We start from the raw sequence: 27580 nt of genomic DNA on the forward strand, positions 1-27580 counted from the left end.
TTGGCGCGATGTGCCGACGTTTCGCTTGGCGTGCCACGACAAAGCTTTTTCAGCCTCGGAGCGGAACGGTGACAGGTGTGGCTCCATCGGCAACTGAAATCGAGCGCCGAAGAAGCTCCCCAAACGCGAAGAGCGAGACGCCGGGCACCACGTTGAACGACGCGCGGCACAAGTCGTCATTGTAACAGTCACCGCCCCCCACCCCTCCCTGTAGCCCCCCCCGCCCCCCCCCCCGAACCTCATCACCCACCCACCATCACCGCCGCTCGCCAAACAAAGCACGGTAAGCGACGAACAGCAGGGCCGGCAAAATCACCGCGGCCAGCTGGTATAGCAACGGGTACGGCGCAGCGCGTCTGCCGCGGACCTGCGGGGTCCCGTCCATCTGTCGCACTGGATTGCCGTTCGGCCCGTCCGCGAAGACTCCGTCCGCGCGCTGATTCTCGACGCGGCGTTCCGCCTGCCCGACCGCACGCAGCCTGGGCTTCCCATCCACATCTCCCAGCCCGTCCGCGCGCACGCCGCCACCTCCGTCCGCGTGCCCGTCCCCTGCTGCGTCTTCCCGCCCGGCCTCGCCCTCGCCCGCCCGCACTTCTCCCCGTCCGTTGTCTGCGTCTGCGTCTCCCTGCAAGTCCGAGTCCGCTGGAGGCGGCGGCAGCTCGTCCCGTCCGTCCGCTCGTCCGTTTGTCCGCGAATCCCTCGGAGCGTCCACGCAATCGTCCGTTCGTGGCTTTGCCCGCTCGTCGGCAAGCTCGCCCACCGGCGGCTCTCCCCGTCTCCCAATCTGCGCGTCTCCCTGCGAGCCGTCGCCCGCCTCTACCTCTTCCCGTGCGTCGCCCGGCCCGTCCGACTGTCCGTTAACGCACCCGTCCACCAGCATTCCACTCGCCGGGCCCGTCAGGGGTCTGTCGGGGAGTGCGGGGGGGTCTGCTTTACCCTCTGGGGTTGCCGGGAAGAAGGGGGGCGACGTAGGCTCGAGCGAGCGGCGGGGGGGCGGGAGCGGTGGCGTGTTTGGGGGGGGTGGCAGCGGGGTGAGGCGGAGCATCTCGGTGTCCTCATCTTCAGCGTCGCTGTCTTTGTCATCGTCCTGCCAGGAATAAAAAAGAAAAAACAGAAATGTTGTTTCATTTGCTCATATTTATATTCGCTTCATTGTCGTACTCGATTTTTTTTCGTCTTGTAGCTTTTGCCACTGTGGCAACCCAGGTCTCTCTTGCCAATGACTCTCATCCTGTTCTCATTTGACTACTCACCTGGTTAAACAAAAGCAGTGCAAGCTTTACGCGAACGTTTCACGTATTTATTGCGTGCCCCCCCACCCGTTACAAAGTTTGTTCAACCAGCTCAAGAGACAAGGTCTGAGTCTCATTTGTTTTCCTTCCCCCACACGTCTGATCAAGGTAACTAGGCCCAGGGTTCCATACCTGACTCAGGCACCTTTCTGTGTGGAGTTTGCATATTCTCCCCCTAATTTGCATGGGTTTCCTCCCAGTTTGTTTGATTTCCTCCCTTAGTAAAAAAAAACACAATTTAACTGGTGTTAAATTGAAAAATGATCTAGGATCAAAGACAAAGATTCCCGTACAGTCTTAATAGGCTGTTGGGGCAAGTGCTGTTAGCGAGCACCTATGAAGGCCTGTACGCACACATGAGGTGGTGGGTGGCCAGCATCACGCCCGGCCGCCTTTGTCTCCCCAGCGGTGATGTTTACACACCGCACCAGGTACTCATTTGAGGCTGAGTCGACCCAGGACCGGTTCAGATGATCGTCACCAGTGTTGGCCGTGAGCGGGAATCGAACTCGGGTCGCCGGGTTCGTAGCGCAGCGTGCCGACCGCTACACTTCCGCTCCCCATTGTGGGATCACACACAGTGGCAGCAACATCGCCCCCCATAAAAAAATGAGTCTTGAAGCTCAGCGAGGCTCTCCTGGACGAAAAAGCATAACGCATGCAAAATGTAGCAGCAGCAGTGGTGGCGGCGGTATGACTGTGAAGCTCACCTGGGAGTGCGTGTCTTCCCCCAGCAAGGCGAGGTATGAGAAGCGCAGCTGGTCGGCGGTCTGGATGAGGCCCATTCGGGCGCGTCGCATCGACAGCAGCTCGGCTCGCACGTCCACCTCGCCTCGCTCCGACAGCTGCAAGAGAGCGGAGGAGGGCGACAAATGGAGCGTAACAAAGCACAACAATCGCCCACCCTCCCTCGCCAAGATCGCTTGGGAGGTCATCGGGCGCCACGGTGGCGAGATGTTAACTACCTCGCCTCGTGTACGGGAGGTCGTGGGTTCGATCCAGACCCTGACATCTGCATATTTGTGGTCGTGTTTATTTTTTCTCCGGGGTCCTCCGGTTTTACCAATTAAGCCTGGTGCAGCACATGAGGGGGTTGGTGGGCAGGCCCAGAACCGGCTCAGATAATTGTCACTGGTGTTGGCTGTGAGCGGGAATCGAACTCTGGTCACCGGGTTCGTAGCGCAGCGCGTTAACCGTGACACTATCGCTCCTCACATACATACACACGCACACCCATGTACACACGCACACACACAGACAAGCTGACACCACCACCAACACCGCCGCCACCAACGATTTTAACTGTCCCTACCAGTGCCAGGCAGGCGTCGACGAGGCAGAAGGAGCCGGAGCGGCCGATGCCGGCGCTGCAGTGCACGACCGTGGGGCCATGGCCGCTGTGCAGGACCCCCGATGCTCGCACCGCCTGCAGGAAGGCGCGGAAGCGAGCGGGCGACGACGGGACGCCGAAGTCCGGCCAAGCCGTGTAGTGGAACTGCAGCACCTCGCGGCGCTCCCCGCTCTGCGCGACAACGCAGTCGCGGCCGTCATCAGATGTGCGTATGTACGTACGTTTAACTTCGTTCGTGCTGTACGCACCCAACCGTCATGATCGTAGGTCGGGGGGGGGAAAGACCAACTAAAAAAGCAGTTCTCAAGAAATTAGTTTTCAAACCTAGATGATTTCAAAGTGTATTGCTCCAGTGGCTTCCTGACTTCAAATGAGAAGTGATGAAAGTCTTTTTACTGCACATAAAACCACGCTTGAGAAATCGTCAAGGAGGGCAGTTCTACAGTAAAGAACTCGTTATTAATGTGAATCGCTTGCAATGCCTGCTTATCAGAATATTTATACTGGAGGAATCTGATGAGCTATATAAAGCTTTTTTCACACAGTAGGAGGCAGCTCAGAATGTTACAACAACAAACAATAAAAACAATAGGAGTGTAAAGTATAGTAGAGATAAACAAATCACTTAAAAAAATATAACAAATATAACTAAACTCCTTTTTTATCTTACCAGGCAAAGCTTCTTATAACGTGAAAATGTATAGCAGCAAAACAATCTAAATAATCTAAACGCATGCTGAGGATTTATTGGTGAGAGGTCAGTAGTCACAGGGGTTGGGGTGCGAGTTGCGGGAGCAGGGGGGAGGTGGTGGGTGGTTGTGGGGGGTGGTGGTGGGGTGGTGGTGGGGGGGGTGGTGGTGGGGGGGGTGGCAGAGGTCGCAAACGGGTTTTGATTCCTTACCCGTACCCGGCCGCACCAGGGTCGCAAATGGGTACCCGTACCCGATTGCGACCTCTGGGGGGTGGTGGTGGGGGGTGGTGGGGTGGTTGTGGGGGGTGGTGGTGGGGTGGTGGTGGGGGGTGGTGGGGTGGTTGTGGTGGGATGGTGGTGGGGGGTGGTGGTGGGGTGGTTGTGGGGGGTGGTGGTGGGGTGGTTGTGGGGGGAGGTGGTGGGGTGGTTGTGGGGGGTGGTGGTGGGGGGTGTGGGATGGTTGTGGGGGGGTGGTGGTGGGGGGTGGTGGTGGTGGTGGGGTGGTGGTGGGGGGTGGTGGTGGGGTGGTTGTGGGGGGTGGTGGGGGGGGTGGTGGTGGGGGGGTGGTGGGATGGTTGTGGGGGGGTGGTGGTGGGGGGTGGTGGGGTGGTGGTGGGGGGTGGTGGTGGGGTGGTTGTGGGGGGTGGTGGTGGGGTGGTTGTGGGGGGTGGTGGGGGGGTGGTGGTGGGGGGTGGTGGTGGGGTGGTTGTGGGGGGTGGTGGGGGGGTGGTGGTGGGGGGTGGTGGTGGTGGGTGTTGGGGTGGTTGTGGGGGGTGGTGGGGTGGTTGTGGGGGGTGGTGGGTGGTTGTGGGGGGTGGTGAGTGGTTGTGGGGGGTGGTGGGGTGGTGGTGGGGTGGTTGTGGAGGGTGGTGGGGGGTGGTGGTGGGGGGGGGGACACGGGCACCGGCAGGAACTCCAGCTCCAGTCGGCGCATGGTGAAGCTCTGTCGTTCGCGCTCGCGACGGAGCACCACACGCACGCCCGTGTCGTCGAAAATCATCTCGGGGTGGTCAGGCAACGGCCAGTACCGCTCGCACTTAATCTGCAGCAGCGCACACACAAGGCAAAGATCCACCGTGCATCGTCTTAACAGCAGACTTTTGGGGCAAGCGCGGTTTGGGAGCACCTACGAAGGCCGGCACGGCACACAAGGGGGTCGGTGGAAAGCAAAGCACGAAGACATAAATCCCCTGTATAACCTTAATAGAGTTTTGGGGCAAGTGCTGTTAACGAGCACCTATGAAGGCCGGCACGGCGTTCATAGCATTAAAAATCAGCTACTGTGCAGGTGCTGTGTGGCTTGTTACATCGCAAGATCGTGGGAGGTGGTAGCAGCTTGAGGAGGCCCTTCAACAAGCAGTGGATTGACCATGGCCAATGATGATGATGATGTCCAGAGACAGCGCTGGGAAACTCACCGAGTTGTTCTCCACGAGCCGGTTGAGCATGACCACGGCCCGCGAGCCCTGCTCCCACACCATCTGCCAGAAGTGACCGCACGTGTGTGGCAGAGGTCCCTGTGTGGAGGGAGCGAAGGGAGTCGTGGAGCAAGAGGGGTGGGGGGGGGTTATTAAAATTGAGATGAGCTGTGTGGTGGTGGTGATAGGAGTGGTTGGTGGTGGTGGGGAGCGGTAGTGTAGCTGGGTTGGCAGCTGCGCTACCAATCCAGCGCCCCGAGTTCGATTCCCACTCACGGCTACCATCCACCAGTGATGAATATCTGAACCAGCCCTGGGCCTCCCCAAAGTCGACTGAGCCTCAAATGGGTATCTAGTGCGATGTGTAAACATCGGTACGGGGCAGACAAAGGCGGCCAGGCGTGGTGCTGGTCACCTTCAGAGGTCCTAGCGAACAGCACTTGCAACAAATAACATGGCATCTCTCTCCTCAGTGTGCTGGGAAAAGTCCTGGCAAGGATGATTCAACATAACCTCACCAGTCACACTGAGGAGAGGCATGCAGAGCGCCATTTTGGTTTAAGATCAGGGCGGTCCTGCACAGTTGCCATATTCTCTGTCCTTCTGCTTCAGCAGGTGTAGGAAATTTCAACGGGACCTCCACCCAGGACCTCCATCTGCTTAAATTACCTGGTCAAGGCCTATGATTATATCAATAGGCCAGAGCTCTGCGTTATTATTCGGGTTCATAGATCCTTGAAATATTGGAACACAGTTCCATCGGTGAGCTCCTCCGAGAGCCTGTTCGCTGGGTTATGTAGCCCGCACGCCCAGCCACTACATGCCAAGAGGTGGAAGAGCAACGCTCAGACTGAGCGCCGGGCGGCCAAAACACAGCAAGATGGCAAATTGGAGAGGACAGGAGGGGGCATCTATCAGTCATTTCAGTCAGTCGACTGTTATTCCCTTGGTCTGTGCTGTGAACTCCCGACAGCAGCAACCCATCCACACTTCACGTGATAGCCTCAAAAGTGTATCTAGAATGGCACAACCGCTGTGGTGACGTCCCCGCCACTGAGTGGTCAACAGAGGTTGTTGATGTTTTCTACGTAGGTATATGCTAAACTATAGACTCAACTATTTTTACTCAACCAGGTAAGGCCCACTGAACTATATATCTCTTTATCAGAAGCAACCTGGCCACAAATGATAGCTCAGCAAAGTGGCTTATTACGTGGAAATTTATAGCAGCCAAATATTCTAAAACACATGTTGATTCTAAACGTGAAGGAGGAAAAACCGGTAGGACCCGGAGAAAAATCCATGCGGCTACAGGGGAGAATACACAAACTCCATACAAACAGGCATAAGGGTCGGGATGGAACCCATGACCTCCTGTATACCAAGCGAGGGAGTCAACATCTCGCCACCATGGCAAGAATGCTTGTAGGTGTACGCGTGTATGTGCGTAGGTATCCGTGCGATCATGCGGGCACCTGTGTGAGTATGTATTTGCGGCCGGCTTGGGGCACGCACACCAGGCTGGCATTGATGTAGTCGTTATCTCCCCTCTGCAGCTTCACCCGACTGTCGTCATCTGGTCCCCAACGTCACAAAAATACAAACACCCCCCCCCCAAACAAGTAAACACCACACAAAGCAACGCCCTCCGGGTGCGCTATCAAAAACACACGGCGAGGAGGGCGCTGACACTGCGGCCCAGCCGTAGCACGCTCGCCGCTCATTGCAGAGGTTCATGGTTTGAAATCCAGCGGCCGTTCCAATTATTAATGCCGGTCTAATAGCTGTAATACTGCACGACGTCGCGCGTAAGAGTGCAGACCATTGCATCGTGGCGTTAATGGTCCAAATTTGAAAAATTACACCGCAAATGATTGAACTTTGCAAAACACACAAAATCAACCAGGATTAACCTCGCATACACAGAATCAATCACGCACACAGAATCAACCGCGCACACACAGAATCAACCACGCACACACAGAATCAATCCCGCACACACAGATTCAGCCACGCACACACAGAATCAACCACGCACATACAGAATCAACCACGCACACACATAATCAACTACGCACACACACAATCAACCACGCACACACACAATCAACCACGCACACACAGATTGGGGGACACGTACATGGGCTGACATCGCGGTAACGGTTCAGCGTGCGGTTGCGCGGTAGGTGAGCCACACGGCACGGGAAGTTAGAGCTGTCCCGGGCCAGGTCCTGCACACGTGCACACACGCACACAGACCTTAGGATGCACGGACATCAACCAGTGGGAAGTGTGCAGAGCAGCTCAAGTATACACCACGTGTATAGAGACATCACCACGCACACGGATAACGTGCACACAGACAGCGTCACACGCACAGATTGCTAAGTGTACACAGTGCCACGCGTACACACCTCGTGTACACAGTAACAGACCCGAACATGTGCAGACAGCACACAGACATCACACAGGGATCACACAGGCAGCACCCAGGGATCGCACTGACAGTACACAGACAACACACACACAGCACACATACAGCACACAGGCATAATCACACAGCCAACACACAGGCATCACACATACAGCACACAGGCATAATCACACAGACAGCACACAGGCATAATCACACAGACAACACACAGGCATCACACATACAGCACACAGGCATAATCACACAGACAGCACACAGGCATAATCACACAGACAACACACATACAGCACACAGGCATAATCACACAGACAACACACATACAGCACACAGGCATAATCACACAGACAACACACAGGCATCACACATACAGCACACAGGCATAATCACACAGACAACACACATACAGCACACATACAGCACACAGGCATAACCACACAGACAACACACATACAGCACACATACAGCACACAGGCATAATCACACAGACAACACACACACAGCACACATACAGCACACAGGCATAATCACACAGACAACACACATACAGCACACAGCCACACAGGGATAATCACACAGACATAATCACACGGACATCACACATACAGCACACAGGCATAATCACACAGACAACACACATACAGCACACAGGAATCACACATACAGCCCACATACAGCACCCCCTCACAGCACACAGGCAGCACACAGACAGCACACAGGCAGCACACAGCCAGCCATAGCCAGCCACAGCCAGCACACAGGCATCGCACATACAGCACACACATGCATCACACAGACATAATCACACAACCAGCACACAGGGATCACACACACAGCACACACACAGCACACAGGCATAATCACACAGACAACACACAGGCATCACACATACAGCACAAAGGCATAATCACACAGACAACACACATACAGCACACATACAGCACACAGGCATAATCACACAGACAACACACATACAGCACACATACAGCACACAGGCATAATCACACATACAGCACACATACAGCACACAGGCATAATCACACAGACAACACACATACAGCACACAGGAATCACACAGACATCACACATACAGCACACATACAGCACCCCCTCACAGCACACAGGCAGCACACAGGCAGCACACAGGCAGCACACAGACAGCACACAGGCAGCACACAGCCAGCCATAGCCAGCCACAGCCAGCACACAGGCATAATCACACAGACAACACACATACAGCACACATACAGCACACAGGCATAACCACACAGACAACACACATACAGCACACATACAGCACACAGGCATAATCACACAGACAACACACACACAGCACACATACAGCACACAGGCATAATCACACAGACAACACACATACAGCACACAGCCACACAGGGATAATCACACAGACATAATCACACGGACATCACACATACAGCACACAGGCATAATCACACAGACAACACACATACAGCACACAGGAATCACACATACAGCCCACATACAGCACCCCCTCACAGCACACAGGCAGCACACAGACAGCACACAGGCAGCACACAGCCAGCCATAGCCAGCCACAGCCAGCACACAGGCATCGCACATACAGCACACACATGCATCACACAGACATAATCACACAACCAGCACACAGGGATCACACACACACAGCACACAGGCATAATCACACAGACAACACACAGGCATCACACATACAGCACACAGGCATCACACAGGCATAATCACACAGACAACACACATACAGCACACAGGCATAATCACACAGACAACACACATACAGCACACATACAGCACACAGGCATAATCACACATACAGCACACATACAGCACACAGGCATAATCACACATACAGCACACATACAGCACACAGGCATAATCACACAGACAACACACATACAGCACACAGGCATAATCACACAGACAACACACAGGCATCACACATACAGCACACAGGCATAATCACACAGACAACACACATACAGCACACATACAGCACACAGGCATAATCACACAGACAACACACACACAGCACACAGGCATAATCACACAGACAACACATATACAGCACACAGCCACACAGGCATAATCACAGACATAATCACACGGACATCACACATACAGCACACATACAGCACCCCCTCACAGCAAACAGGCAGCACACAGACAGCACAGCACACAGGGATCGCAGATACAGCACACACATGCATCCCATAGACATAATAACACAACCAGCACACAGGGATCACACACACAGCACACACACAGCACACAGGCATAATCACACGGACAGCACACAGACATAATCACACAGACATAATCACACAGCCAGCACACAGGCATAATCACACACACAGCACACACACATACTCACACACACAGCACACTGGCATAATCACACAGCCAGCACCCCCCCCCCCATCACAGCAAACACACAGCACACAAGACAAACACACAGCACACAGGCATAATCACACACACAGCACACACACATAATCACACACACAGCACACATGCATAATCACACAGCCAGCATCCCCCCATCACAGCAAACACACAGCACACAAGACAAACACACAGCACACAGGCATAATCACACACACAGCGCACAGACATAATCACACACACAGCACACAGGCATAATCACACAGCCCCCCCCCCCACATCACAACAAACACACAGCACACAAGACAAACACACAGCACACAAGACAAACACACAGCACACAAGACAAACACACAGCACGTGCACACTGTACACAGTCTCCACGTGTGCCCCGCGCGAGTACACAGCGGGCTACCTGGAAGACGCGCTCCCAGCCTCCCTGCCCGCGCTCGATGGCCCTGAACGCCTCCTCCATTCCGCCCGGCGGGGGGGAATCGCCGCGAGGCCTCACGGAGTCGCGGGCTCAGAACGCCGCCTCACACGACTCCGAGGCCACCACGCCCTCCCTTGCCCAACCGTCCAACGGCCCCGCCAGTTGCGCGATGACGTAGAGCTCCTGCGCGGTGACGTCGCGTTGCAGCGCGGTGACGTTTGTTCCAGCGCGGTGACGTCACGCCCATGCGCGGTGACGTCACGCTCCTGCGCGGTGACGTCACGTCCATGCGCGGTGACGTCACGCCCCTGCGCGGTGACGTCACGCTCCTGCGCGGCGACGTCACGCTCCTGCGCGGTGACGTCACGCCCCTGCGCGGTGACGTCTCGCCCCTGCGCTAAAGCCAAGTTCCTGCGCGGTGAGGTCACGCCCCATGCGTGGTGACGTTGAGTTCCAGCGCGGTGACGTCAAGTTCCTGCGGGGTGACGTCACGCCCCATGCGCGGTGACGTCGCGTTGCAGCGCGGTGACGTCACGTCCCTGCGCGGTAACGTCGAGCTCCAAGCGCGGTGACGTCGAGTTCCTGCGCGGTGACGTCGAGTTCGAAGCGCGGTGACGTCGCGCTCCAACGCGGTGACGTCGCGTTCCCTGCGCGGCGACGTCTCGCGCTGAACTGGAGACGCAGGCGCGCGCTCGCGCCACCGCCCTGCGCGATGACGCAATGTAAGCGCGATGACGTACGTTGAAATGACGTAATTGCGCAGTGGACGTTTTTCGATCGAGTGGGTTTGCCGACGTTGAAATATTTGTCAGAATCTGTTATTTATCCTGGAGGAATCCGATGAGATAGAAGGCTCTCTTTCACAAGTGTCCAATAAGGGGCGGATCAAAACGTTACAACAACAAACAATAAATAAGCAATAGGATTGTAAAGTTAAATGTTTTACCAAAAGAACCATAGAATAGGATTGCAAAGTATAGGAAAGGTAAGAAAATCGCTTAAAATATATACAAATAAAATTAAACAAAAGAAAGCTTCTGATTTCTGTATTATTTTTTACACCACTACCGTACGCAATGACGTACCAGTTTCCAAAATACGTCATCACGTAAAGAGTAATGTTGTACGTTGTGACGGCATCACGTCGAGCCACACTACCACCCGCTCTGCCCAATCAGCGGCGTGCTTACATGAACCCCGCGTGTGGATAGCCAATGAACGCACATTACGCAACGACTCACCTGATTGGTGGGTGCCGGAGAACGTGGGAGGGTAACGGCGTTTCCCATTGGCTGAAATGGGCACCGGAGAATGGGAAGTGGTGTCGGGAGGGGGATTATGGGGGGCGGTGTCGTCCCATGCGCATGCGCAATAGGGGAGGGGTGTCGGGAGGGGGGTTAGGGCGGGGCAGTGTTGTCCCATGCGCATGCGCAGTAAGAGAAGGGGTGTCGGGAGGGGGGTTACGAGGGCTGGTGCCGTACTATGCGCATGCGCAGTAGGGGAGGGGTTTCGGGAGGGGGGTTCAGGGGGGTCCGGTGTCGTCCCTTGCGCATGCGCAGTGAGTAGCGGGTGACGCGACAGCTCTAGCAAGGGTTTCTGTGGGCCCTGTGTGGATAATCCTTTACTAGTTCATTTTTTTTTAAGTTTCCTTCAGTTGAGTTCACATATATTCTTGTTTCGTCCGTTGTACCGTGGGTTTTTGCGGCCAAGCCGAGATGTCATACGCCTATCTCTTCAAATACATCATCATCGGCGATACGGGTGAGGCCCGGCCCGGGAGGCCTCACTTAGGCCGGCGGGCCGCTCTCTGCTTGCGGTCCGCAAAATCAGCATCGTTAAATACTAACGGAGCCCTTATAACTACAAATACACAGCGTGTCGTGTGAACGGTGGTTGTCGTGCGCTCTGTAAGTAGTTAGTCGTCATAACCCGTAATGTGCCGATCAACCGCATCGATCTGCTCAGAGGAAGGGTGAAATACCGACGTCGCCTATTATGTATTTATTTGCTTGGCTTTAAGGCCACTTCTTCTTGGTTCTTTCGGTAAAGTCGCGTAGAAGGGAAATAATAAAAATAAAACATAATAAAATACGTATTTTATTGTTTCCCTTCTACGTGACTTTACCGAAAGAACCAAGAAGATGAATCCCTGCAGTCACGAAAGCTTTAAATCGAAATTTAAGGCCACTGTAATTGACGAATTCGTTGAGTTTGTTGTGTTGATTATAATGGAAAGTATAACTTAAAATGTGTAGCAATGATAGTAATGGTTACGATGGCACTAGTTGTTGGTTTTGCTCAATTATATTGAAATGTGTAGCAATGATAGTAATGGTTACGATGGCACTAGTTGTTGGTTTTGCTCAATTATATTAACGCTACTAGGCGAAATACACTTGGCATAGTAATAATGAGTTGTAATGACGTAGGCGGTAATGTTTCACATAATTACGGTAGTTATGATCGTTATACTACGTATAGTAACAGTGCTGACCCTTATAATAATTGTCATAAATAATTGAGGTAGAAATATGCGTTATTACAGTAATCGTGTTGTGCAGTCATGATAAAAAAACAATCTATAATCGAATTTAACCTAATTTTGCTTGTATATATGTAATCAATGCTGCATACATGTTAATTGTGCACTCACTGCAAGGAGAGACGGGTGCTTGAATGAGACATTGTCTAATTGTTGATGTTGTTTATTTCCTTTACAACTATGCAAATGATTATTGTGTACGAGTAATATAGTTGTAATCTTGACTTAAAGATTAATATAGTTGTGTTATATGTAGTTAAAATCGTGATGGTAGTAGGTACTTGCGCAATAATGTAGGAATTAAATACAGTGGTGTAGTAGCATATATAAATGAAGTTACAATCCTATGTAATAGTTACGATGACAGTAACGAGATCATTGTACAATTCAAACTCATAAATATGATCATTCGATAAACGTGATCATGACAATGATAGTGCGGCTATGATAATAGTTGTGATGTTGTCATTGGGCCAAGCAGTGCTCTTTAGTGGGAGGGGAGAGCTCGACTCGGTCTGAAGGTCAGACTAAATATCTCTTGTCGGGCGTCGCTCTGAGATCATCATCCTTCCAGAGTAAAAAATATATATATACGAGTTCCACATTGTAGAAGGGAAACTTTCACTGTTCATGAGTGAATTTGGCCCCGCCATACGAATATGGAATTTGCACTTCTGTATCAGTGCCCTCGACAGATGAATACCGCCCCCCATTGCTCGTTGGTGAACAGGGAGCTGATTTGGCTAAGATCGGGGGCTTTGCCCTTTTAAAACAAACAAGATAGGCATACGCATGGATTCTGGAATGCAACACACACAACAACCCACTCGTATAACCAATGTATACACAACCCACACTACACACGCATATAACCCACACACACATTTAACCCACACACACATTTAACCCACACACACGCAGATCCCGCATACACAGAGAACATACACACAACCCATACCGCACACAATCTGCACCACACACAGAACCCTCACCACACACACACAACCCACACCACTCATATGGAACCCGCACACACACACAACCCTGCCACGCACAACCCACACACGCATATAGCCTACACCACTCATATATAGAATGCACATCTATCGAACTCACACCACACACAGAACCCATACCAAACCTACACAATACACACACAACCCACACTACACACACCTACAGAACCTCACGACACACACAGAGCCCACACCGAACCTATGACAACACACAGAACACACAGAAAAAACGTATAACTTTGTGAGATGGTGATAATTTTTCGAGCAGTGGATTTATTATGGCTGATGGTGGTAAAGATGATGGGAGACATGCTGACAGCCCCTCTTGTCTCCCGCCTGCCCGAAACGCGCGTGTAGGTGTGGGGAAGTCGTGCCTGCTGCTGCAGTTCACAGACAAGCGCTTCCAGCCCGTGCACGACCTCACCATAGGTGCGTCTGCCCGTCCCCATCTCGCCCTACTCAACCCCACCTGTCCATGCCATGAGTTCCGTGTCTGAGCACTTGCATTGCCTGATCAGCTATGGGGGTGATTTTCAGTTTATGAAAATTATTGTAATGCTGCCTGTGTATGGTTGTTTGATTTGTTGTAGTGTTCTATGTGAGCGTGCTGATATGAGTGTGTGTGCTTCTCTCCGAGTTGGCTTCCCTGTGCCTGTGAAAATGCATGTTTATCCTCTGCTCTGTGTGAAGGCTCCTTCGTGTGTGTGAAATTGTGATTATGTTCTTCGTTGGGAGCAGTAAAGTGGTGTTTAGTGCACAGTGCTAAGTGCACAGTGGTACGTTACAGGTGGTCGGAAGTGGACTCCCGCTCCCGGCCAACGTCGGTGGCGAATGTCTGAACGAGTCTCCTTGGTAGACTCAGCCTTAAATGAGTACCTGGTGCAGTGTGTGAACATTAACACGGGGTAAACAAAGGCGTCCAGGTGTGGTACCGGCCACATCACCCCTTCATAGGTGCGCCGTGCCGGCCTTTCATCGATGCTCACTAATAGCACTTGCCTCAGAAACCTGTGTAGGCAATACGGAGGATCTTTGTCTTGTTATTTGTGTTGGTGTGCTCTTCTGTGTCTGAACTTCTTTGTGTAAACATGCACCTATGTGCGTGTTGGCTCTGCTTTTTTATTGAAGTGTATCTGTGAGCTGCAAATGCAAACATTGGTTTTATTGAAGAATGTTTCCGTAGATCACACAAGTGGATGATATAGCACGGTGACCATGGCAGCTTATCAAGGAATATTTTGTTAAAGAAGGGCAGCATGGTACGCTTGAAATAGAATATCATTGTGGAAGGGAAAAAAACATAAAATAGCAAGTACATACACTCAGCTTTCTGCCTATGGTGGGCACTGCCCATGGTGTACACGAGAAGCATTTTCCACTCCAGGTGATAGAAATCATCCACCCTTTTGCTCATGACCTCATCTGAACCAGTCCTGTGCCTCCCCGAGGTTTACTGAGGCTTACATAAGTATCGGGTGTGTTGTCTCAATATCAGCACTGGTGCATAGTGCTTTCCACAGGGACCACCTCATGCACTGTGCCAGTCTGCATAGGTGCTCACTAGCAGCACTTGTACCTGTGGGGTTTGCAAGGCTAAATGGGGGAATACCTTCTATTTGTTTACAGGAGTCGAGTTTGGTGCACGGATGATCAACATTGATGGGAAGCAGGTGAAACTACAAATATGGGACACGGTACGTGACGCCAGTTGTTACTCGTTGCACAACTGCGGTAGGGACAGAATATGGGGTCGGAACCATTGGCCTAGGCAGCAGAGGCATGAGGATTGGATGTGGTCCGAGTGTATGTGTGTTGATAAAGATGTGCGGGGGAAGGACAACAAACTTAACACAAAAAGCAGTTTTAAAGAAATTAGTTTTCAATATAGATTTAAAAGTGCAGAGCTCCAGTGACTTTCTAATATCGGAAGGAAGAGCATTCCAGACGGTTGCAGAAGCGCATCTGAAAGCGCATTTCCGCTATGGACAACAACATACAACTTTATAGTATGGTTCACAAAACACTAGTTTGAGAGTTTTTAGTTATATATTTACATGAACATAAATGGCACAGAGCAGTGTGTGTTTTGAACAGTTGTGAACAAAATGGGCTATAGCAGAGCAGCATTTGTTCATGGTGAAAAGGTGATTGCGGATTCTGGAGGCTTCAATATTGAAAATGCATATACATAATTAAAAACTCACAAGCTCTGTGGTTTGCGAGCTATAATTTCAAGTTGTATGTGTGTTATCATAGCATATATGTATGAACACTAGTATCTGTTTCTGCAGAATCTGTAAATGCAGCCACATCCGAAAGAACAGTAATCATTACATTAAACTATAAACTAAACAATTTTTTAATCCTTTATATTAAGTTCACTTGCTTGCGCGCTTACGACTGCAAATCTTTCGGTCGTTTTTTAACCCACTTCCCATGATCCAATCGAGCTGACATTTTGCACACAGACTCGTTGTGCGTGACAATTTATTTTCGTGAAATATTTTTCCAAAATGTTACACTTTTTAGGAATTTTTTTTTTATATTTAATTACCTATTGCTTAATGGTGGCAGGCAATCATCTGACCCATAGGTGGCAGCCATCTCAAGCCAGAGGACGAGAGGACTCTAGCCACCACGCATAGAAAGGATTTATAGTGAAAAACTTTGTTTTTACGGGTTAATTTTTTATTTTCCAAGTAAGGCCCACTGAGCTATATTGCAATTTTTTCAGAAGCGACCTGGCCATCACAAATGATAGCTCAACTAGTTTAGCTTACGTGACATGTTTCTCAATATGGAGGGAAAAACCGGAGGACCTGGAGAAAAATCCATGCGACCGCGGGATGAACAAGCAAACTCCAAATATACCGGCGTCAGTCGGAATCTAACCCACTACCTCCCGTATACCAGCCGAGGCAGTTAACATCTCGCCACCATGGCGCCCCTAACACGGCGCATCTACTCAAAACCTTGACATACCACCTCTAAATTTGGTTACTTGGAAAAGCGGTTGAGCGCTGTTAGTGAGTGAGCACCTGTCGAGGACGAGCCGTGTGACCCCACGTGTGCCGTGTGTAGGCGGGGCAGGAATCGTTCCGCTCCATCACGCGCTCCTACTACCGCGGTGCCGCCGGGGCTCTCCTGGTCTACGACATCACCAGGTGATCGCGGCCCTCGATGCCCTGGGTTACACACCAAGGCCATTTCAGCGCAATAGTCTCCGGCACCGCAGTCTCTGCGAGTAGCTACGGCTACTTGGTATAGCAGTGGTGTGGAGTCATGTCTGGCCAATGAAAACAGAGTTCGTGGAACAGTGTGTTTTAACGGACGATGAAAAATGAGCGAGTGGGCATGAGTCTGCACACAGCGTTGGTCTATTTTTCCGTATTTTCTTGGATTTTCTGTTTCTGTTTGCACTTAGTCACATATTCACTTTAAGATGTTTTCTTGTTTTTGTTTGTTGCGGTTGCACCCGATTCAAGAGCCGAATGGCTCACAGGGCTATATCTAATACATTAACTTGAGAAGGCTCTTTTTAAGGAGGGTCCTTCCAAGTTTTTCACAGTAGGTGGCGACGTTGCTACGTACATTCCCAGTAATTTGCAGCGTAATTTTTCTAATCTGGACCATGACGCCGATATAGGATGGCCTGCTAATTTCTGATGACAATGCTGGATGTCTAACGTACACTTTGAAGCGGACGGTGTGTATGTTTACGGTTAATGCACTCGCATTAATAACTTGGGTGGACCTGCGGGGTTGAAACTGTCAACCTCTGCAACAAGCGACAGAGGCGCTACTGCTAGGCCATATCGCTGCCCCAAAGCAGTGAGTCGATTTATCCAGCACTGGTCATAACATGATTCGCTGAACAGACTGTTTCATGATCAGTTTAACACGTGGGCTTTCGCGACCAATATTATTCATAATAAACGTTTTGGGGTTAGATTGCATTATTTATAAATGTGTTGTAACCCTCCACCACCCGACACAGCCAATCAGCAAAAATGTGTCACGTTGACAAAAGACAAATGATTCACTACTTTAGCCCACCAGTGTGTTGAAGAGTGAAACCACAACATTTACAATTTTTGAGTACTGTGACGTTTCGCTGGTAATTCGCAAGAATTCTGGCGAATTGCCCGATGATGCTGGATGCAATTACCAGCGTAACGTCGTACTCCAAAATTGTAAATGTCTTTTGTCAGCATGACACATTTTTGCTGATTGGCCGTGTCGGGTGGTGGAGGGTTACGACACATTTATAAATAACGCGATCTAACCCAAAAACGTTTATTATGCTTCATGATCGACACAAGTGTTGTGTGCACTGAAGCCCACATATAAAATAGTCATTGACAGAGTTGGCCAAAGGTCCAAATATAGAACCACAGTCGGGCTCTTCAGCCAGTGGACACATGGGCCACATCTAGCCCATGACAGCTGTTCGAGTGGTCCGCCAAGCTGTGACCTGCCGAGAGATGACTTACTGCGAGATAAAACGATACGGATTTCTGAGATGAATCGGACTAGAGAGGACCATGCCAGGTTTCAGTTTGATGTTATTTTGGTTAACCCGGTGAGAACTTAATAGACCAGGATAATCTTGTTTGTAAGAGTTTGACCTGGGTTATCAAAATGACGAAAGAAATGCAAGTACAACAATGAGGCAAATAGAAATCGGGGCAAAAACGCCCACATTACAGAAGACATTTTTAAAAGTGCACAAACAAAATCAGAATTTGTAATACATTTCCAGAAGCAAAACTTGGTTCGGACAAATGACTGTTATCAACCATGCATGGTAAAATTACCGAAACATCGAACATAGATTAAGGGTGACAATTGCAACAGTTTTTAAATGGTCGAGGACTGCGTCAAATAATAACAACTGCAAAATGAGGTCATCGCTAATGAATCAACAGCTCGGCATCAACATTTTCATGCCGTCATGTCTAGAGCGCAGAGCCTCGGGCAGTCGTAAAGCTACCTCTCGTTTTACGTGGTGGGTTTGTGTTCTTGAAAAACGGCACGTAACTCAAAATCGCGTAAATTAAGCGTAATTTTCCCATAAGAAATTAAGAGAAATAGTTGGGGTTATGGGGAGCATGCTATCAAACCTCGTTCTTACGTCTACATATTTCACCGGTTACAATACGTATTACAGTCACAATACTACCATACATGTATTGCAGATAGTAACAGCCGAATTAAAGAATAAAGAAAAAAAATAGATTTTTAACACGTAGTGAGATGCTTGAGTGTGGTGTACTGGGGCTAGTGGATGGGAGGAGTGGAGAGTGGCGCGTGGGGAGATGCTGATGATGCCCGCGCTTGTGGTTGTCAGTACTGCACCTTGGGTATCGCTCATGAACTTTGCTGTCTGGCTAACAATTAGCTCGCAAGTGCCGTTCCATACACCGTGACCGACGCGCTGGAGCGCGTTATTTCAACAGTAGTGCATGCATAACAAAATGAGTGTAAGTTAATCTTGCGCGCTATTTCAAAATCGCGTTATGTAAACTGCGCGTAAAATTCCAGGCAACTATTTGCCTTCGTAGTTTGATTGTAAATGCCATCCCAAGTGTCCACTAGGGGGTGCAGTGATCACATTTGTCCAAAGTTTGGCGGCTTTGTGTTTTGTTTTGACAATAGGGATTGGTTGGGTGAACAAATACCGGTGGTAGTGGTAACTGCTCCGTTGTTGCGTCCGCAACCCTCCTCTGCCCCCGCCCCCCACCGCACTGCTGACGCCAGGAGAGACACGTTCAACCACCTGACCACATGGCTGGAGGACGCTCGCCAGCACTCGAGCTCCAACATGATCATCATGCTCATCGGCAACAAGAGGTGCAGCCACTACATTTGTCGGCGGAGGGGAAAGGCAGAACAGGTGCAGGGATAGAGGAAGGAATGAGGGGAGAGGGGGACGGGGGGAGAGATTGAGAGAAGGAAGAGACATGAGAGTGAGCCAGGCTGGCAAAGAGAGGAAGGAGGAGATGGGCAGAAACGGAGAGATATGTATGTTGAACTTCTTTCACACGTCAATTTTAAAGAAATGAGTTGATGAGATAGGCTGAGAGACGGAGTGGAGTGTGAGGGTAAAACAGGAAAAGAGGGAGAGGCGAGACAGGAAGGTGGGGTGGTGGAGAGGGATGTATTAGAGACATAAGTATAGACGAAGTCGAATTGACACCATTGGAACCTCATTTGGCAGTAAAAAATATGATAATTGTTTTTTTACCCTTTTATCTGGCAAGAAAACTGACACCTTTTTTTTTTTACAAGGAGTCATGTTTGCATAGACCACAATACCTGCAGTCATAATGCAAACAAAAAACATAACTCTGATAATGTATGCACTGTCCTTGAAATTGATTGGTCCACACCCGAGACAGCTTTCCTTAGAGCCTAGTCTCACATGGTGTTGTGCGCCTTTTGGCGTCATCTGGTCCAACACCATGTGAGACTAGGCTCTAAGGAAAGCTGTCTCGGGTGTGGACCAATCAGCTTCAAGGACAGTGCATACATTATCAGAGTTATGTTTTTTGTTTGCATTATGACTGCAGGTATTGTGGTCTATGCAAACATGACTCCTTGTAAAAAAAGGTGTCAGTTTTGTTGCCAGATGAAAGGGTAAAAAAACAATTATCGAAGTCGAATTGATAGAGGGATAGACAGGAGAAGAGACCAGGAGAGGCTGAGAAATCGATATGAGAGAGCGTGATGAACAGGGAACGACGGACAAGTAGAGTAAGAGACACATTTCTGGAAACAGATACAGGGGTGGAGTGATGGAGAGGGAGATTGAGATATTCGGAGACTTACTGATAAAGAAAACACAATATGATCATTGACATCGTTGTGTAGAATATAAGTCACAAAATAATTTCGAAGGTAATACATACCTCCTTCCCATGTCTGTTTGTCCAATGTTTTGTGTACTATACAGTTGTGCATTCAACTAAACGCCATGCCTACCAAAGATGGTCCTTGATTGTAAACGTCTGGCACTTCACCAGTATTGTTCCAAGCAAGCCCGACTCGTGAAAAGACACTGCATTTCTAAAACGCCGCAGAATTTACACGCGTTGAACCAATACCGCTGAAATCGTGAACCCGCAGAGGGAAGGGGTCGTATGGCTAATGGACAGATATACGTGAAGGAGCTGGGGTCTATTAGAGGTGGAGGAGACAATGAGTGATGCCCCCCCCCACCCACCCACCATGTGCGCAGTGACTTGGAGTCCCGGCGTGACGTGAAGCGCGAGGAGGGCGAGGCGTTTGCACGCGAGCACGGCCTTGTGTTCATGGAGACGTCCGCCAAGACTGCGGCCAACGTCGAGGAGGTGAGGGCACCGGCGTCATCCGGAGGACAAAGTCTCCTCCTTGCAGTCGCTTCACGGAGAGGCCTCTTCACTCGTGGCGCAACAACACCTCGTCGCCGTCGTCCCTTGCGGCGACGTGTTCGCTGCGTGACTCGCCTCGGAGAGCCGTAGCGACACGACCGCGCGCTACGATTAGCCGGCGCCGAAATGTGCCAAAAGGGTTAATTGGCTAAAAACAAATTGCGTTTAGTGTTTAGCGACACGACTGCGCTCTACGATTAGACGGCGCCGAAATGTGCCAAAAGGGTTAATTGGCTGAAAACAAATTGCGTTTAGTGTTTAGCGACACGACCGCGCGCTATGATTAGCCGGCGCCGAAATGTGCCAAAAGGGTTAATTGGCTGAAAACAACTTAATATGTAGAGGACCGCAGAGTTTGAGAAATTGTTGGCATCAGCTCACCGCGTTGCTGCTGGCTCTCCTCGCTTGTTTGTGGTTCCTGCTCGTGCCTCCGAGTCGTTCTGTCTTTGAGAGTGAGCGAATACTGTGCGGCCCGTTACACTTGTTGACGTTATTTTCATTGATGCCTTCTAAAAGTGTTGTTTACGATTGACGTGTTTAATGTTTGCGTACCGTTTATTCAAATAAATGCTTATTCTGATTTTAATCTCCCCCCGCCATAGGCCTTCATCAACACAGCCAAAGAGATCTACCAGAAAATTCAAGAAGGAGTATTTGACATCAACAATGAGGTGCTTACCTATGTAACAGCCTTGTACCACACCGTAAGCCCACAGTTGTCGGCACGTGCATAACATCGCTGCTCACGAGGACATTTGATTTTGATAGTTAATTTTCTATGCTAAACTAATGACTATTTGCCAAGACTCCATTGAAGTTGAGAAAAAATAATTAAAACAGAGCTGACAGGTATAGACTGAAGGGTGGCTTGGAAATGCATGATTCAGTAATCACATGACAATCTTATAATATTGTATTAACATGTACCGAAACGAATGCAGCACCAACATACTTATTTTCACACAGATTTGTGAAGAAGTCCTGTTTCGGTCTTAAATAGAGGCGCAAAGGCGATGTCATCACTGTGAGCCTATCAGGTGCGGCGACCAGAGGGGTGGGCGGGATTAGTGCGCCTTTTGGCGTCATCTGGTCCAACCCATGTGAGATTAGGCTCTAAGGAAAGCTGTCTCGGGTGTGGACCAATCAACTTCAAGGACAGTGCATATATTATCAGAGTTGTGTTTTTTTGTTTGCATTATGGCTGCAGGTATTGTGATCTATGCAAACATGACTCCTTGTAAAAAGGTGTCAGTTTTGTTGCCAGATAGAAGGGTAAAAAACCAATTATCATTGGTTTTTACTGGCAAATGAGGTTCCAATAGGGATTAATGTCAAATAAGTCATGTAATAATTGTTTTTTTACCCTTCTATCTGGCAACAAAGCTGACACCTTTTTACAAGGAGTCATGTTTGCATAGACCACAATACCTGCAGCCATAATGCAAACAAAAAACATAACTCTGATAATATATGCACTGTCCTTGAAGTTGATTGGTCCACACCCGAGACAGCTTTTCTTAGAGCCTAGTCTCACATGGGTTGGACCAGATGATGCCAAAAGGCGCACAACTCAAAGACAATTCACCATCAGAGTATGAGAGCTAGGGTAAAGCATTTACACCATTGGAACCTCATTTGCCAGTAAAAAATATGATAACTCATGTAAGTTTGTAAGACCACACGAGGGACCTCACGCTCCGCGTAACTGTGCATTCGTATGTTTCTCTGGCAGGCGAACGGCATTAAGATCGGGCCCCAGCACACACCGGTGGGATCGGCTGCTCCTGGTGCAGCAGGCAGCGCCCAAGGTGGCGTCGGCTGCTGCTAAGGCTCCTGCCAGTGCCTCCTGGGAGAGATGATGACGGTAGTGGCGATGGTGGCGGCAGCGGCGGTGTTGGTGGTCACGCGTACGTGTGGTGCTGGAGGTGTGGGGGGGGCCGGAGGGTACTCCAGAGAACGAGAGACACCCACCCAACCGTGGCGGCGATCGGGCACGAGGGGCAGCGCTTGCCCTATTTTGCTTTGCGTGATGTCACGGTGCGTGCGTGTGTATGTTACGCGCGTCGTGACAAACCCGTTTCCCACCCCCCCCCCCCCGTCGACCCCACGTGAACTCCACTTCCCTCATACACAGCCCTCACCACACTCGATACACCGCTGTGCATTCTGCGAGTGCTGTTTGCCCCTCCACCCACATCCCTCCGTACATCACTCCACAGCCCAGCTGACATCTCCCTGCCCTAAACCTTTGTCCTCTGCCTTCCAATCCCTCCCTCCCCTCCCTCCCCTTCCCGCCTCCCGTTATCCTGTGACGGGTTTTTGCACTCCGGTTTGAGTTTGTGAAAATGACAGCGCTGCCCGCCCCCTGTGCGCTGCGAGTGTTCTCCGTGCGGGGGAGGGGGATCACCTGCAGCTGAGCTGCCCAGGAAGTTGTCGGGTACGGTTGGAGTCTTGAGTAGGTGGCGGTGACGCATCTGTTTTCTTTTGGCCATTAGACTGAATATTGACCACTGCTTGTTTTTTTGTTGTATTATATGCAGATTAAAGACCACGATGCTTTTCGTTAATGATGGTGATTATTATGATTTGTTGACATTGATAATAAGGGTGGTAATGTTGGTGATAATTATAATGATGTAACAAGCTTGTTTTTTTATGTTTTCGTACATTCCCATGACCTTGTTTGTGTGCAAAAATGTTGGATTTAGGCGCAAGGTGGCTGGGAGAGTGTGGGGAAGGGTGATTTAAGGAGATGGAGCAAGGTTAGAAACTCCTAAATTCTACGATTTTTGCTTTGCACAGGAATATTTTTAGTGCCATGCAAATGTCTGTCTTGGGCATGGACTTTGTGTTGAGCGAGACATCTGTTCAGATTTGTTTGGTTTAAAACATGGTATAGTCTTCTCCATGAGCATCGGTTTGGATCGGGGTTTTTGTTTTGTATCTCCGGATTGAAATTTTTCCGAACCAGAAGCTGTGGATAGGAGTGGTCGTTGGCGTCGCCAAAAAAAAAAAGCATTAATTTCCCCGGGTAACCAACTAAAGCGATGGCTCACGAAACATTAAGTTGTGACCGCGTGTCCCTGCAGTGCTCGCACGTTTTGCATATGAAGGCACTACAGTAGCGATCCCTATGCCCCCAAACTGTCGGCAAGCGTGACTGCGGTGGGATAATGGTGACCGAATGGAGTGTACTGTCTTGTTATCGCTGCTCACCATTGGGTATCAAATGCAGCGCTTTCACACGTTTTACACATGGCGCACTCGACACTATGTATGCATACGTACGTATGTTGCACTTCCGCACCGTACGTAGCCAACGGTGATAATTGGAGATGCGGAGGATGGACAACAAACAAAACACAAAGCAGTTCTAAAATTACTCTTTGGTTCTATCGGTAAAGTCACGTATAAAGAGAAAATAATAAATTAAATACTAGCATACGACGTTTCGATTGCAACACAAGCAATCATCATTAGGTTTAAATGAAATAGAAACACAAATCTAGTATACTTAGAAATGTAATGTAATACAACAGAGAGTCGGATAACAACACAACACCCTACCAGGTTGATTACGTTCTTCCTGAGAATGCTACATTTGAGAGAGAGATAAAACACAGTTCTAAAATGTGCTCAAGTTGGCGGAGAGACGTGGGCATTGGGCAATTTTGCGTGGGTTCCCTCTCCGATTTGTGCCCACTTGTTCCAACCTCTGTCGTCGTCGGCTCTCTCGGAGACGGTGCAAAGCAGCCTCGTACAGCCCCCAACGTAAACGTCTTGAGATGCTCGCAAGCTTGGCTGCTCCTGCACGTCAAGTCGTGGTTGTACCTTGGAATATTCTGCACATGCAATACGGAAGCGACAAATACGATGACGGCTAAACAACAACAACTTCGATTTAAAGCTTTCGTGACTGCAGGGATTCATCTTCTTGGTTCTTTCGGTAAAGTCACGTAGAAGGGAAGTTATAAAATAATAAAAATAAAACATAAAATAATTCTCACGAAGTTTCGGCCACAACACAAGCAGCCGTCCTCAGGTGAAGACCAGGTCTGTCGAGGCGTGGTGGTGTTTCATTTAGATGCTGTCGCCTCGACAGCCTCGACAGACCAGGTCTTCACCTGAGGACGGCTGCTTGTGTTGTGGCCGAAACGTCGTGAGAATTATTTTATTATGTTTTATTTTTATTATTTTATTACTTCGCTTCTACGTGACTTTACCGAAAGAACCAAGAAGAACAATAACAGCATCAAGTTGAGTTTATTATCTGGCGGCTGGAATGCAACTGCATCTCAGGACGAATCGATCTATGCCGGGTGGTTGTGGCGGTGACGCAGAGTTGGTGGTGTGTCCCACCTTGTGGCTTCCAGTGACCGGAACTTTACCGATAGGTGCCCCACCGCGTAGCACACGACACGGTTGTACATAAGTTAATGTACATCCTTGCCGAGCACCAGGGTTACGGTGGCTGGAAACAAATATAAAAACGAACAAAACATTGAAGGAAATTCTGTTAACACTTCTCGGTGCCGTAAAACTTTAGGTACGAGTAAGGGCGCTGATGCTGCTGTTACCTGTCGGGTATGCCCCGTGGCTGGAACGTGAAACGAAAAAACTGCATTGCACTGTCCTACGGTTATTTTACCTCCAATTAAAGTGGGATACTACACAAATAAAAACTATATATAAAGTGTGTTTCTCATTCGCTGCATCCCAACTGCATTCAATTGACGATTATCACCCTGCACTGTATTCCAATAAATTTTAGCTTTGTTTGCTTTTCATGTAAAAAAAAATGTGGACATTAAAATTTAAAATAATGATAGTTATGAAATCAATTATTTAACTCGGAACGAGGATAAATGTGCACGTTTATTTTTTTTCCTCATGCATTTCGGATGCAGAGATGAGTTAACTATGTTTTGAATGTCATCCGAGCCAATTATTCCCTATTCGTAATTCAGAAAAATCAGATTGGCCGTGCACAGGAGACATCACTTAAGCATAGTAGTAGGTTTTTACCCTTTCAACTGGTACAAAAACTGACACAAGGCATCATGTTTGCAATAACCACAACACAAGCAGTCAAAATGCAAACAAAAAGAAACATATTCTTGGTTCTTTCGGTAAAGTCACGTAGAAGGGTAATAATACAAATAAAACCTAATAAAATACAATTCTCACGACGTTTCGACCACAACGCAAGCAGCCGTCCTCAGGTGAAGAACAGGTCTGTCGGAAAGACGCTCTCTTTCCGACAGACCTGTTCTTCACCTGAAGACGCTGTCTTTCCGACAGACCTGTTCTTCACCTGAGGACGGCTGCTTGCGTTGTGGCCGAAACGTCGTGAGAATTATTTTATTATGTTTTTTTTTCTTTTTTTCCCTTTTACGTGACTTTACCGAAAGAACCAAGAAGATGAATCCCTGCAGTCACGAAAGCTTTAAATCGAAACTTACCCACATTCACTACAGCGCCCGATTTGACGGTGGTCAAAGAGAGAGGCGTGGGGCGCGTTTAACTCCCGTTATCCGTTTCTCGCGTAATCGCTCCCCAAAACCGTTTTGACTTTGAACGAAGCTTGACTTGTGTAATGTTTTATTACGTATCTATCGGTGTATAATTATACATGAGCATACAAGGTGTGACTTGGCGCAACGACCTTTTCGTTTTAATCTCCGCGTGGCACGCGGCGGTATGGATACGTGCGCACTGCCGCACGCTGGCTCTTGCACGCGTACTATTAAGTGTGTCCAAAGCTGTATTGTGCAATGTATAAAAATACACTACCATCACCTACCCCACACTTGCAGTCGCTTTATCAGAGCGAATGTATCTGCGCGTTTGTGTTTATGCCCGTTGGTGGTTGTGTGCGTCTTGGTTTTGTCTGTATGCGCGTGCGGTCGTGTAGCTGCGCAAAGGGGCCGTCCATAAATGACGTCACGCATCTGTGGGGGGGTGGGAGGGGTCAGACATTTGTGACGATGTGTTACGAGGGGGGGGGGGTGAGAAATGTGACGTCACATCAAAATGCACAACTTTAAATAAATATAGACAACACGTTCTACTTAATGAAATAGACTTTTTAATAAATGTTTTCTCCTACAACATCAGAGTGCAGCGCCACATTAAATACGCACTACAATGACAATAGTTTAAAGCGATTTAAAGCATTTTATTTGGGGGGGGGGGGCAGAGCTTTGTGACGTCATATTTGAGGGGGGGGTCTGACTTTTTGTGGTGAGGGGGGGGGTCAAAAATCGTCCAAAATCGCGTGACGTAATTTATGAACGGCCCCAAAGGAACCTGGTGACCTGGGTTCGATTCCCGCTCACGGCCAACATCAGTGACGATTATCTGAACCGGTCCGCTAGTTTTCGATTAAAACGTTTTCATTTTCGTATATTTTTGGACAATTTCGGGGTTGTACAGTCCTCCCCCCGCATCTCCAATTGGCACGGTTGGCTACGTACGGTGCGAAAGAAGTTAAACATTTACATTCCCGTGAAAATGGAATATTGTAATGCGTCTCCTTGCTGACGAGAAAATAATCCACGGGTCATTACATTTTCCTACAGGGCACCAGGGGAC

At 49.4% G+C, this 27580-nt stretch overlaps 2 protein-coding genes across 2 annotated transcripts; one reads left to right on the forward strand and one right to left on the reverse strand.

Moving 5' to 3' along the window:
- Nucleotides 1–239: 239 nt before the first annotated feature.
- Nucleotides 240–10155, reverse strand: LOC144736833 (tyrosine-protein phosphatase non-receptor type 1-like). The gene is made up of 8 exons (XM_078619478.1): nt 9999–10155; nt 6893–6983; nt 6228–6328; nt 4753–4851; nt 4239–4376; nt 2605–2814; nt 2003–2137; nt 240–1087 (listed from the first exon to the last, which is right to left on the reverse strand). The coding sequence occupies exons 1-8, from the start codon at nt 10056–10058 to the stop codon at nt 257–259; spliced, it is 1665 nt and encodes a 554-aa protein (XP_078475604.1). The 5' UTR covers nt 10059–10155; the 3' UTR covers nt 240–256.
- A 1409-nt stretch (nt 10156–11564) lies between these two features.
- On the forward strand, nt 11565–23725 carry LOC144736864 (ras-related protein Rab-2A-like). The gene is made up of 8 exons (XM_078619519.1): nt 11565–11777; nt 13932–14003; nt 15201–15268; nt 16656–16738; nt 19335–19427; nt 20815–20926; nt 21589–21657; nt 22719–23725. Exons 1-8 carry the CDS (start codon nt 11732–11734, stop codon nt 22812–22814), a joined length of 639 nt encoding a protein of 212 aa, XP_078475645.1. The 5' UTR covers nt 11565–11731; the 3' UTR covers nt 22815–23725.
- The last annotated feature ends 3855 nt before the right edge of the window (nt 23726–27580 follow it).

The sequence above is a fragment of the Lampetra planeri genome, chromosome 63, assembly GCF_965212315.1.
Source record: "Lampetra planeri chromosome 63, kcLamPlan1.2.h2, whole genome shotgun sequence".
Lineage (NCBI taxonomy): Eukaryota > Metazoa > Chordata > Hyperoartia > Petromyzontiformes > Petromyzontidae > Lampetra > Lampetra planeri.

Coding starts and splice junctions, on each gene's coding strand:
- LOC144736833 (XM_078619478.1), bottom strand. CDS start 10,058: ATGGAGGAGGCGTTCAGGGCCATCGAGCGCGGGCAGGGAGGCTGGGAG. Junction 4,377..4,752: donor GGCTCGTGGAGAACAACTCG/GTGAGTTTCCCA, acceptor GCGCTGCTGCAG/ATTAAGTGCGAGCGGTACTG. Junction 2,815..4,238: donor TGGAGCTGGAGTTCCTGCCG/GTGCCCGTGTCC, acceptor GTTGTCGCGCAG/AGCGGGGAGCGCCGCGAGGT.
- LOC144736864 (XM_078619519.1), top strand. CDS start 11,732: ATGTCATACGCCTATCTCTTCAAATACATCATCATCGGCGATACGG. Junction 14,004..15,200: donor CGTGCACGACCTCACCATAG/GTGCGTCTGCCC, acceptor ATTTGTTTACAG/GAGTCGAGTTTGGTGCACGG. Junction 21,658..22,718: donor TATTTGACATCAACAATGAG/GTGCTTACCTAT, acceptor TTTCTCTGGCAG/GCGAACGGCATTAAGATCGG.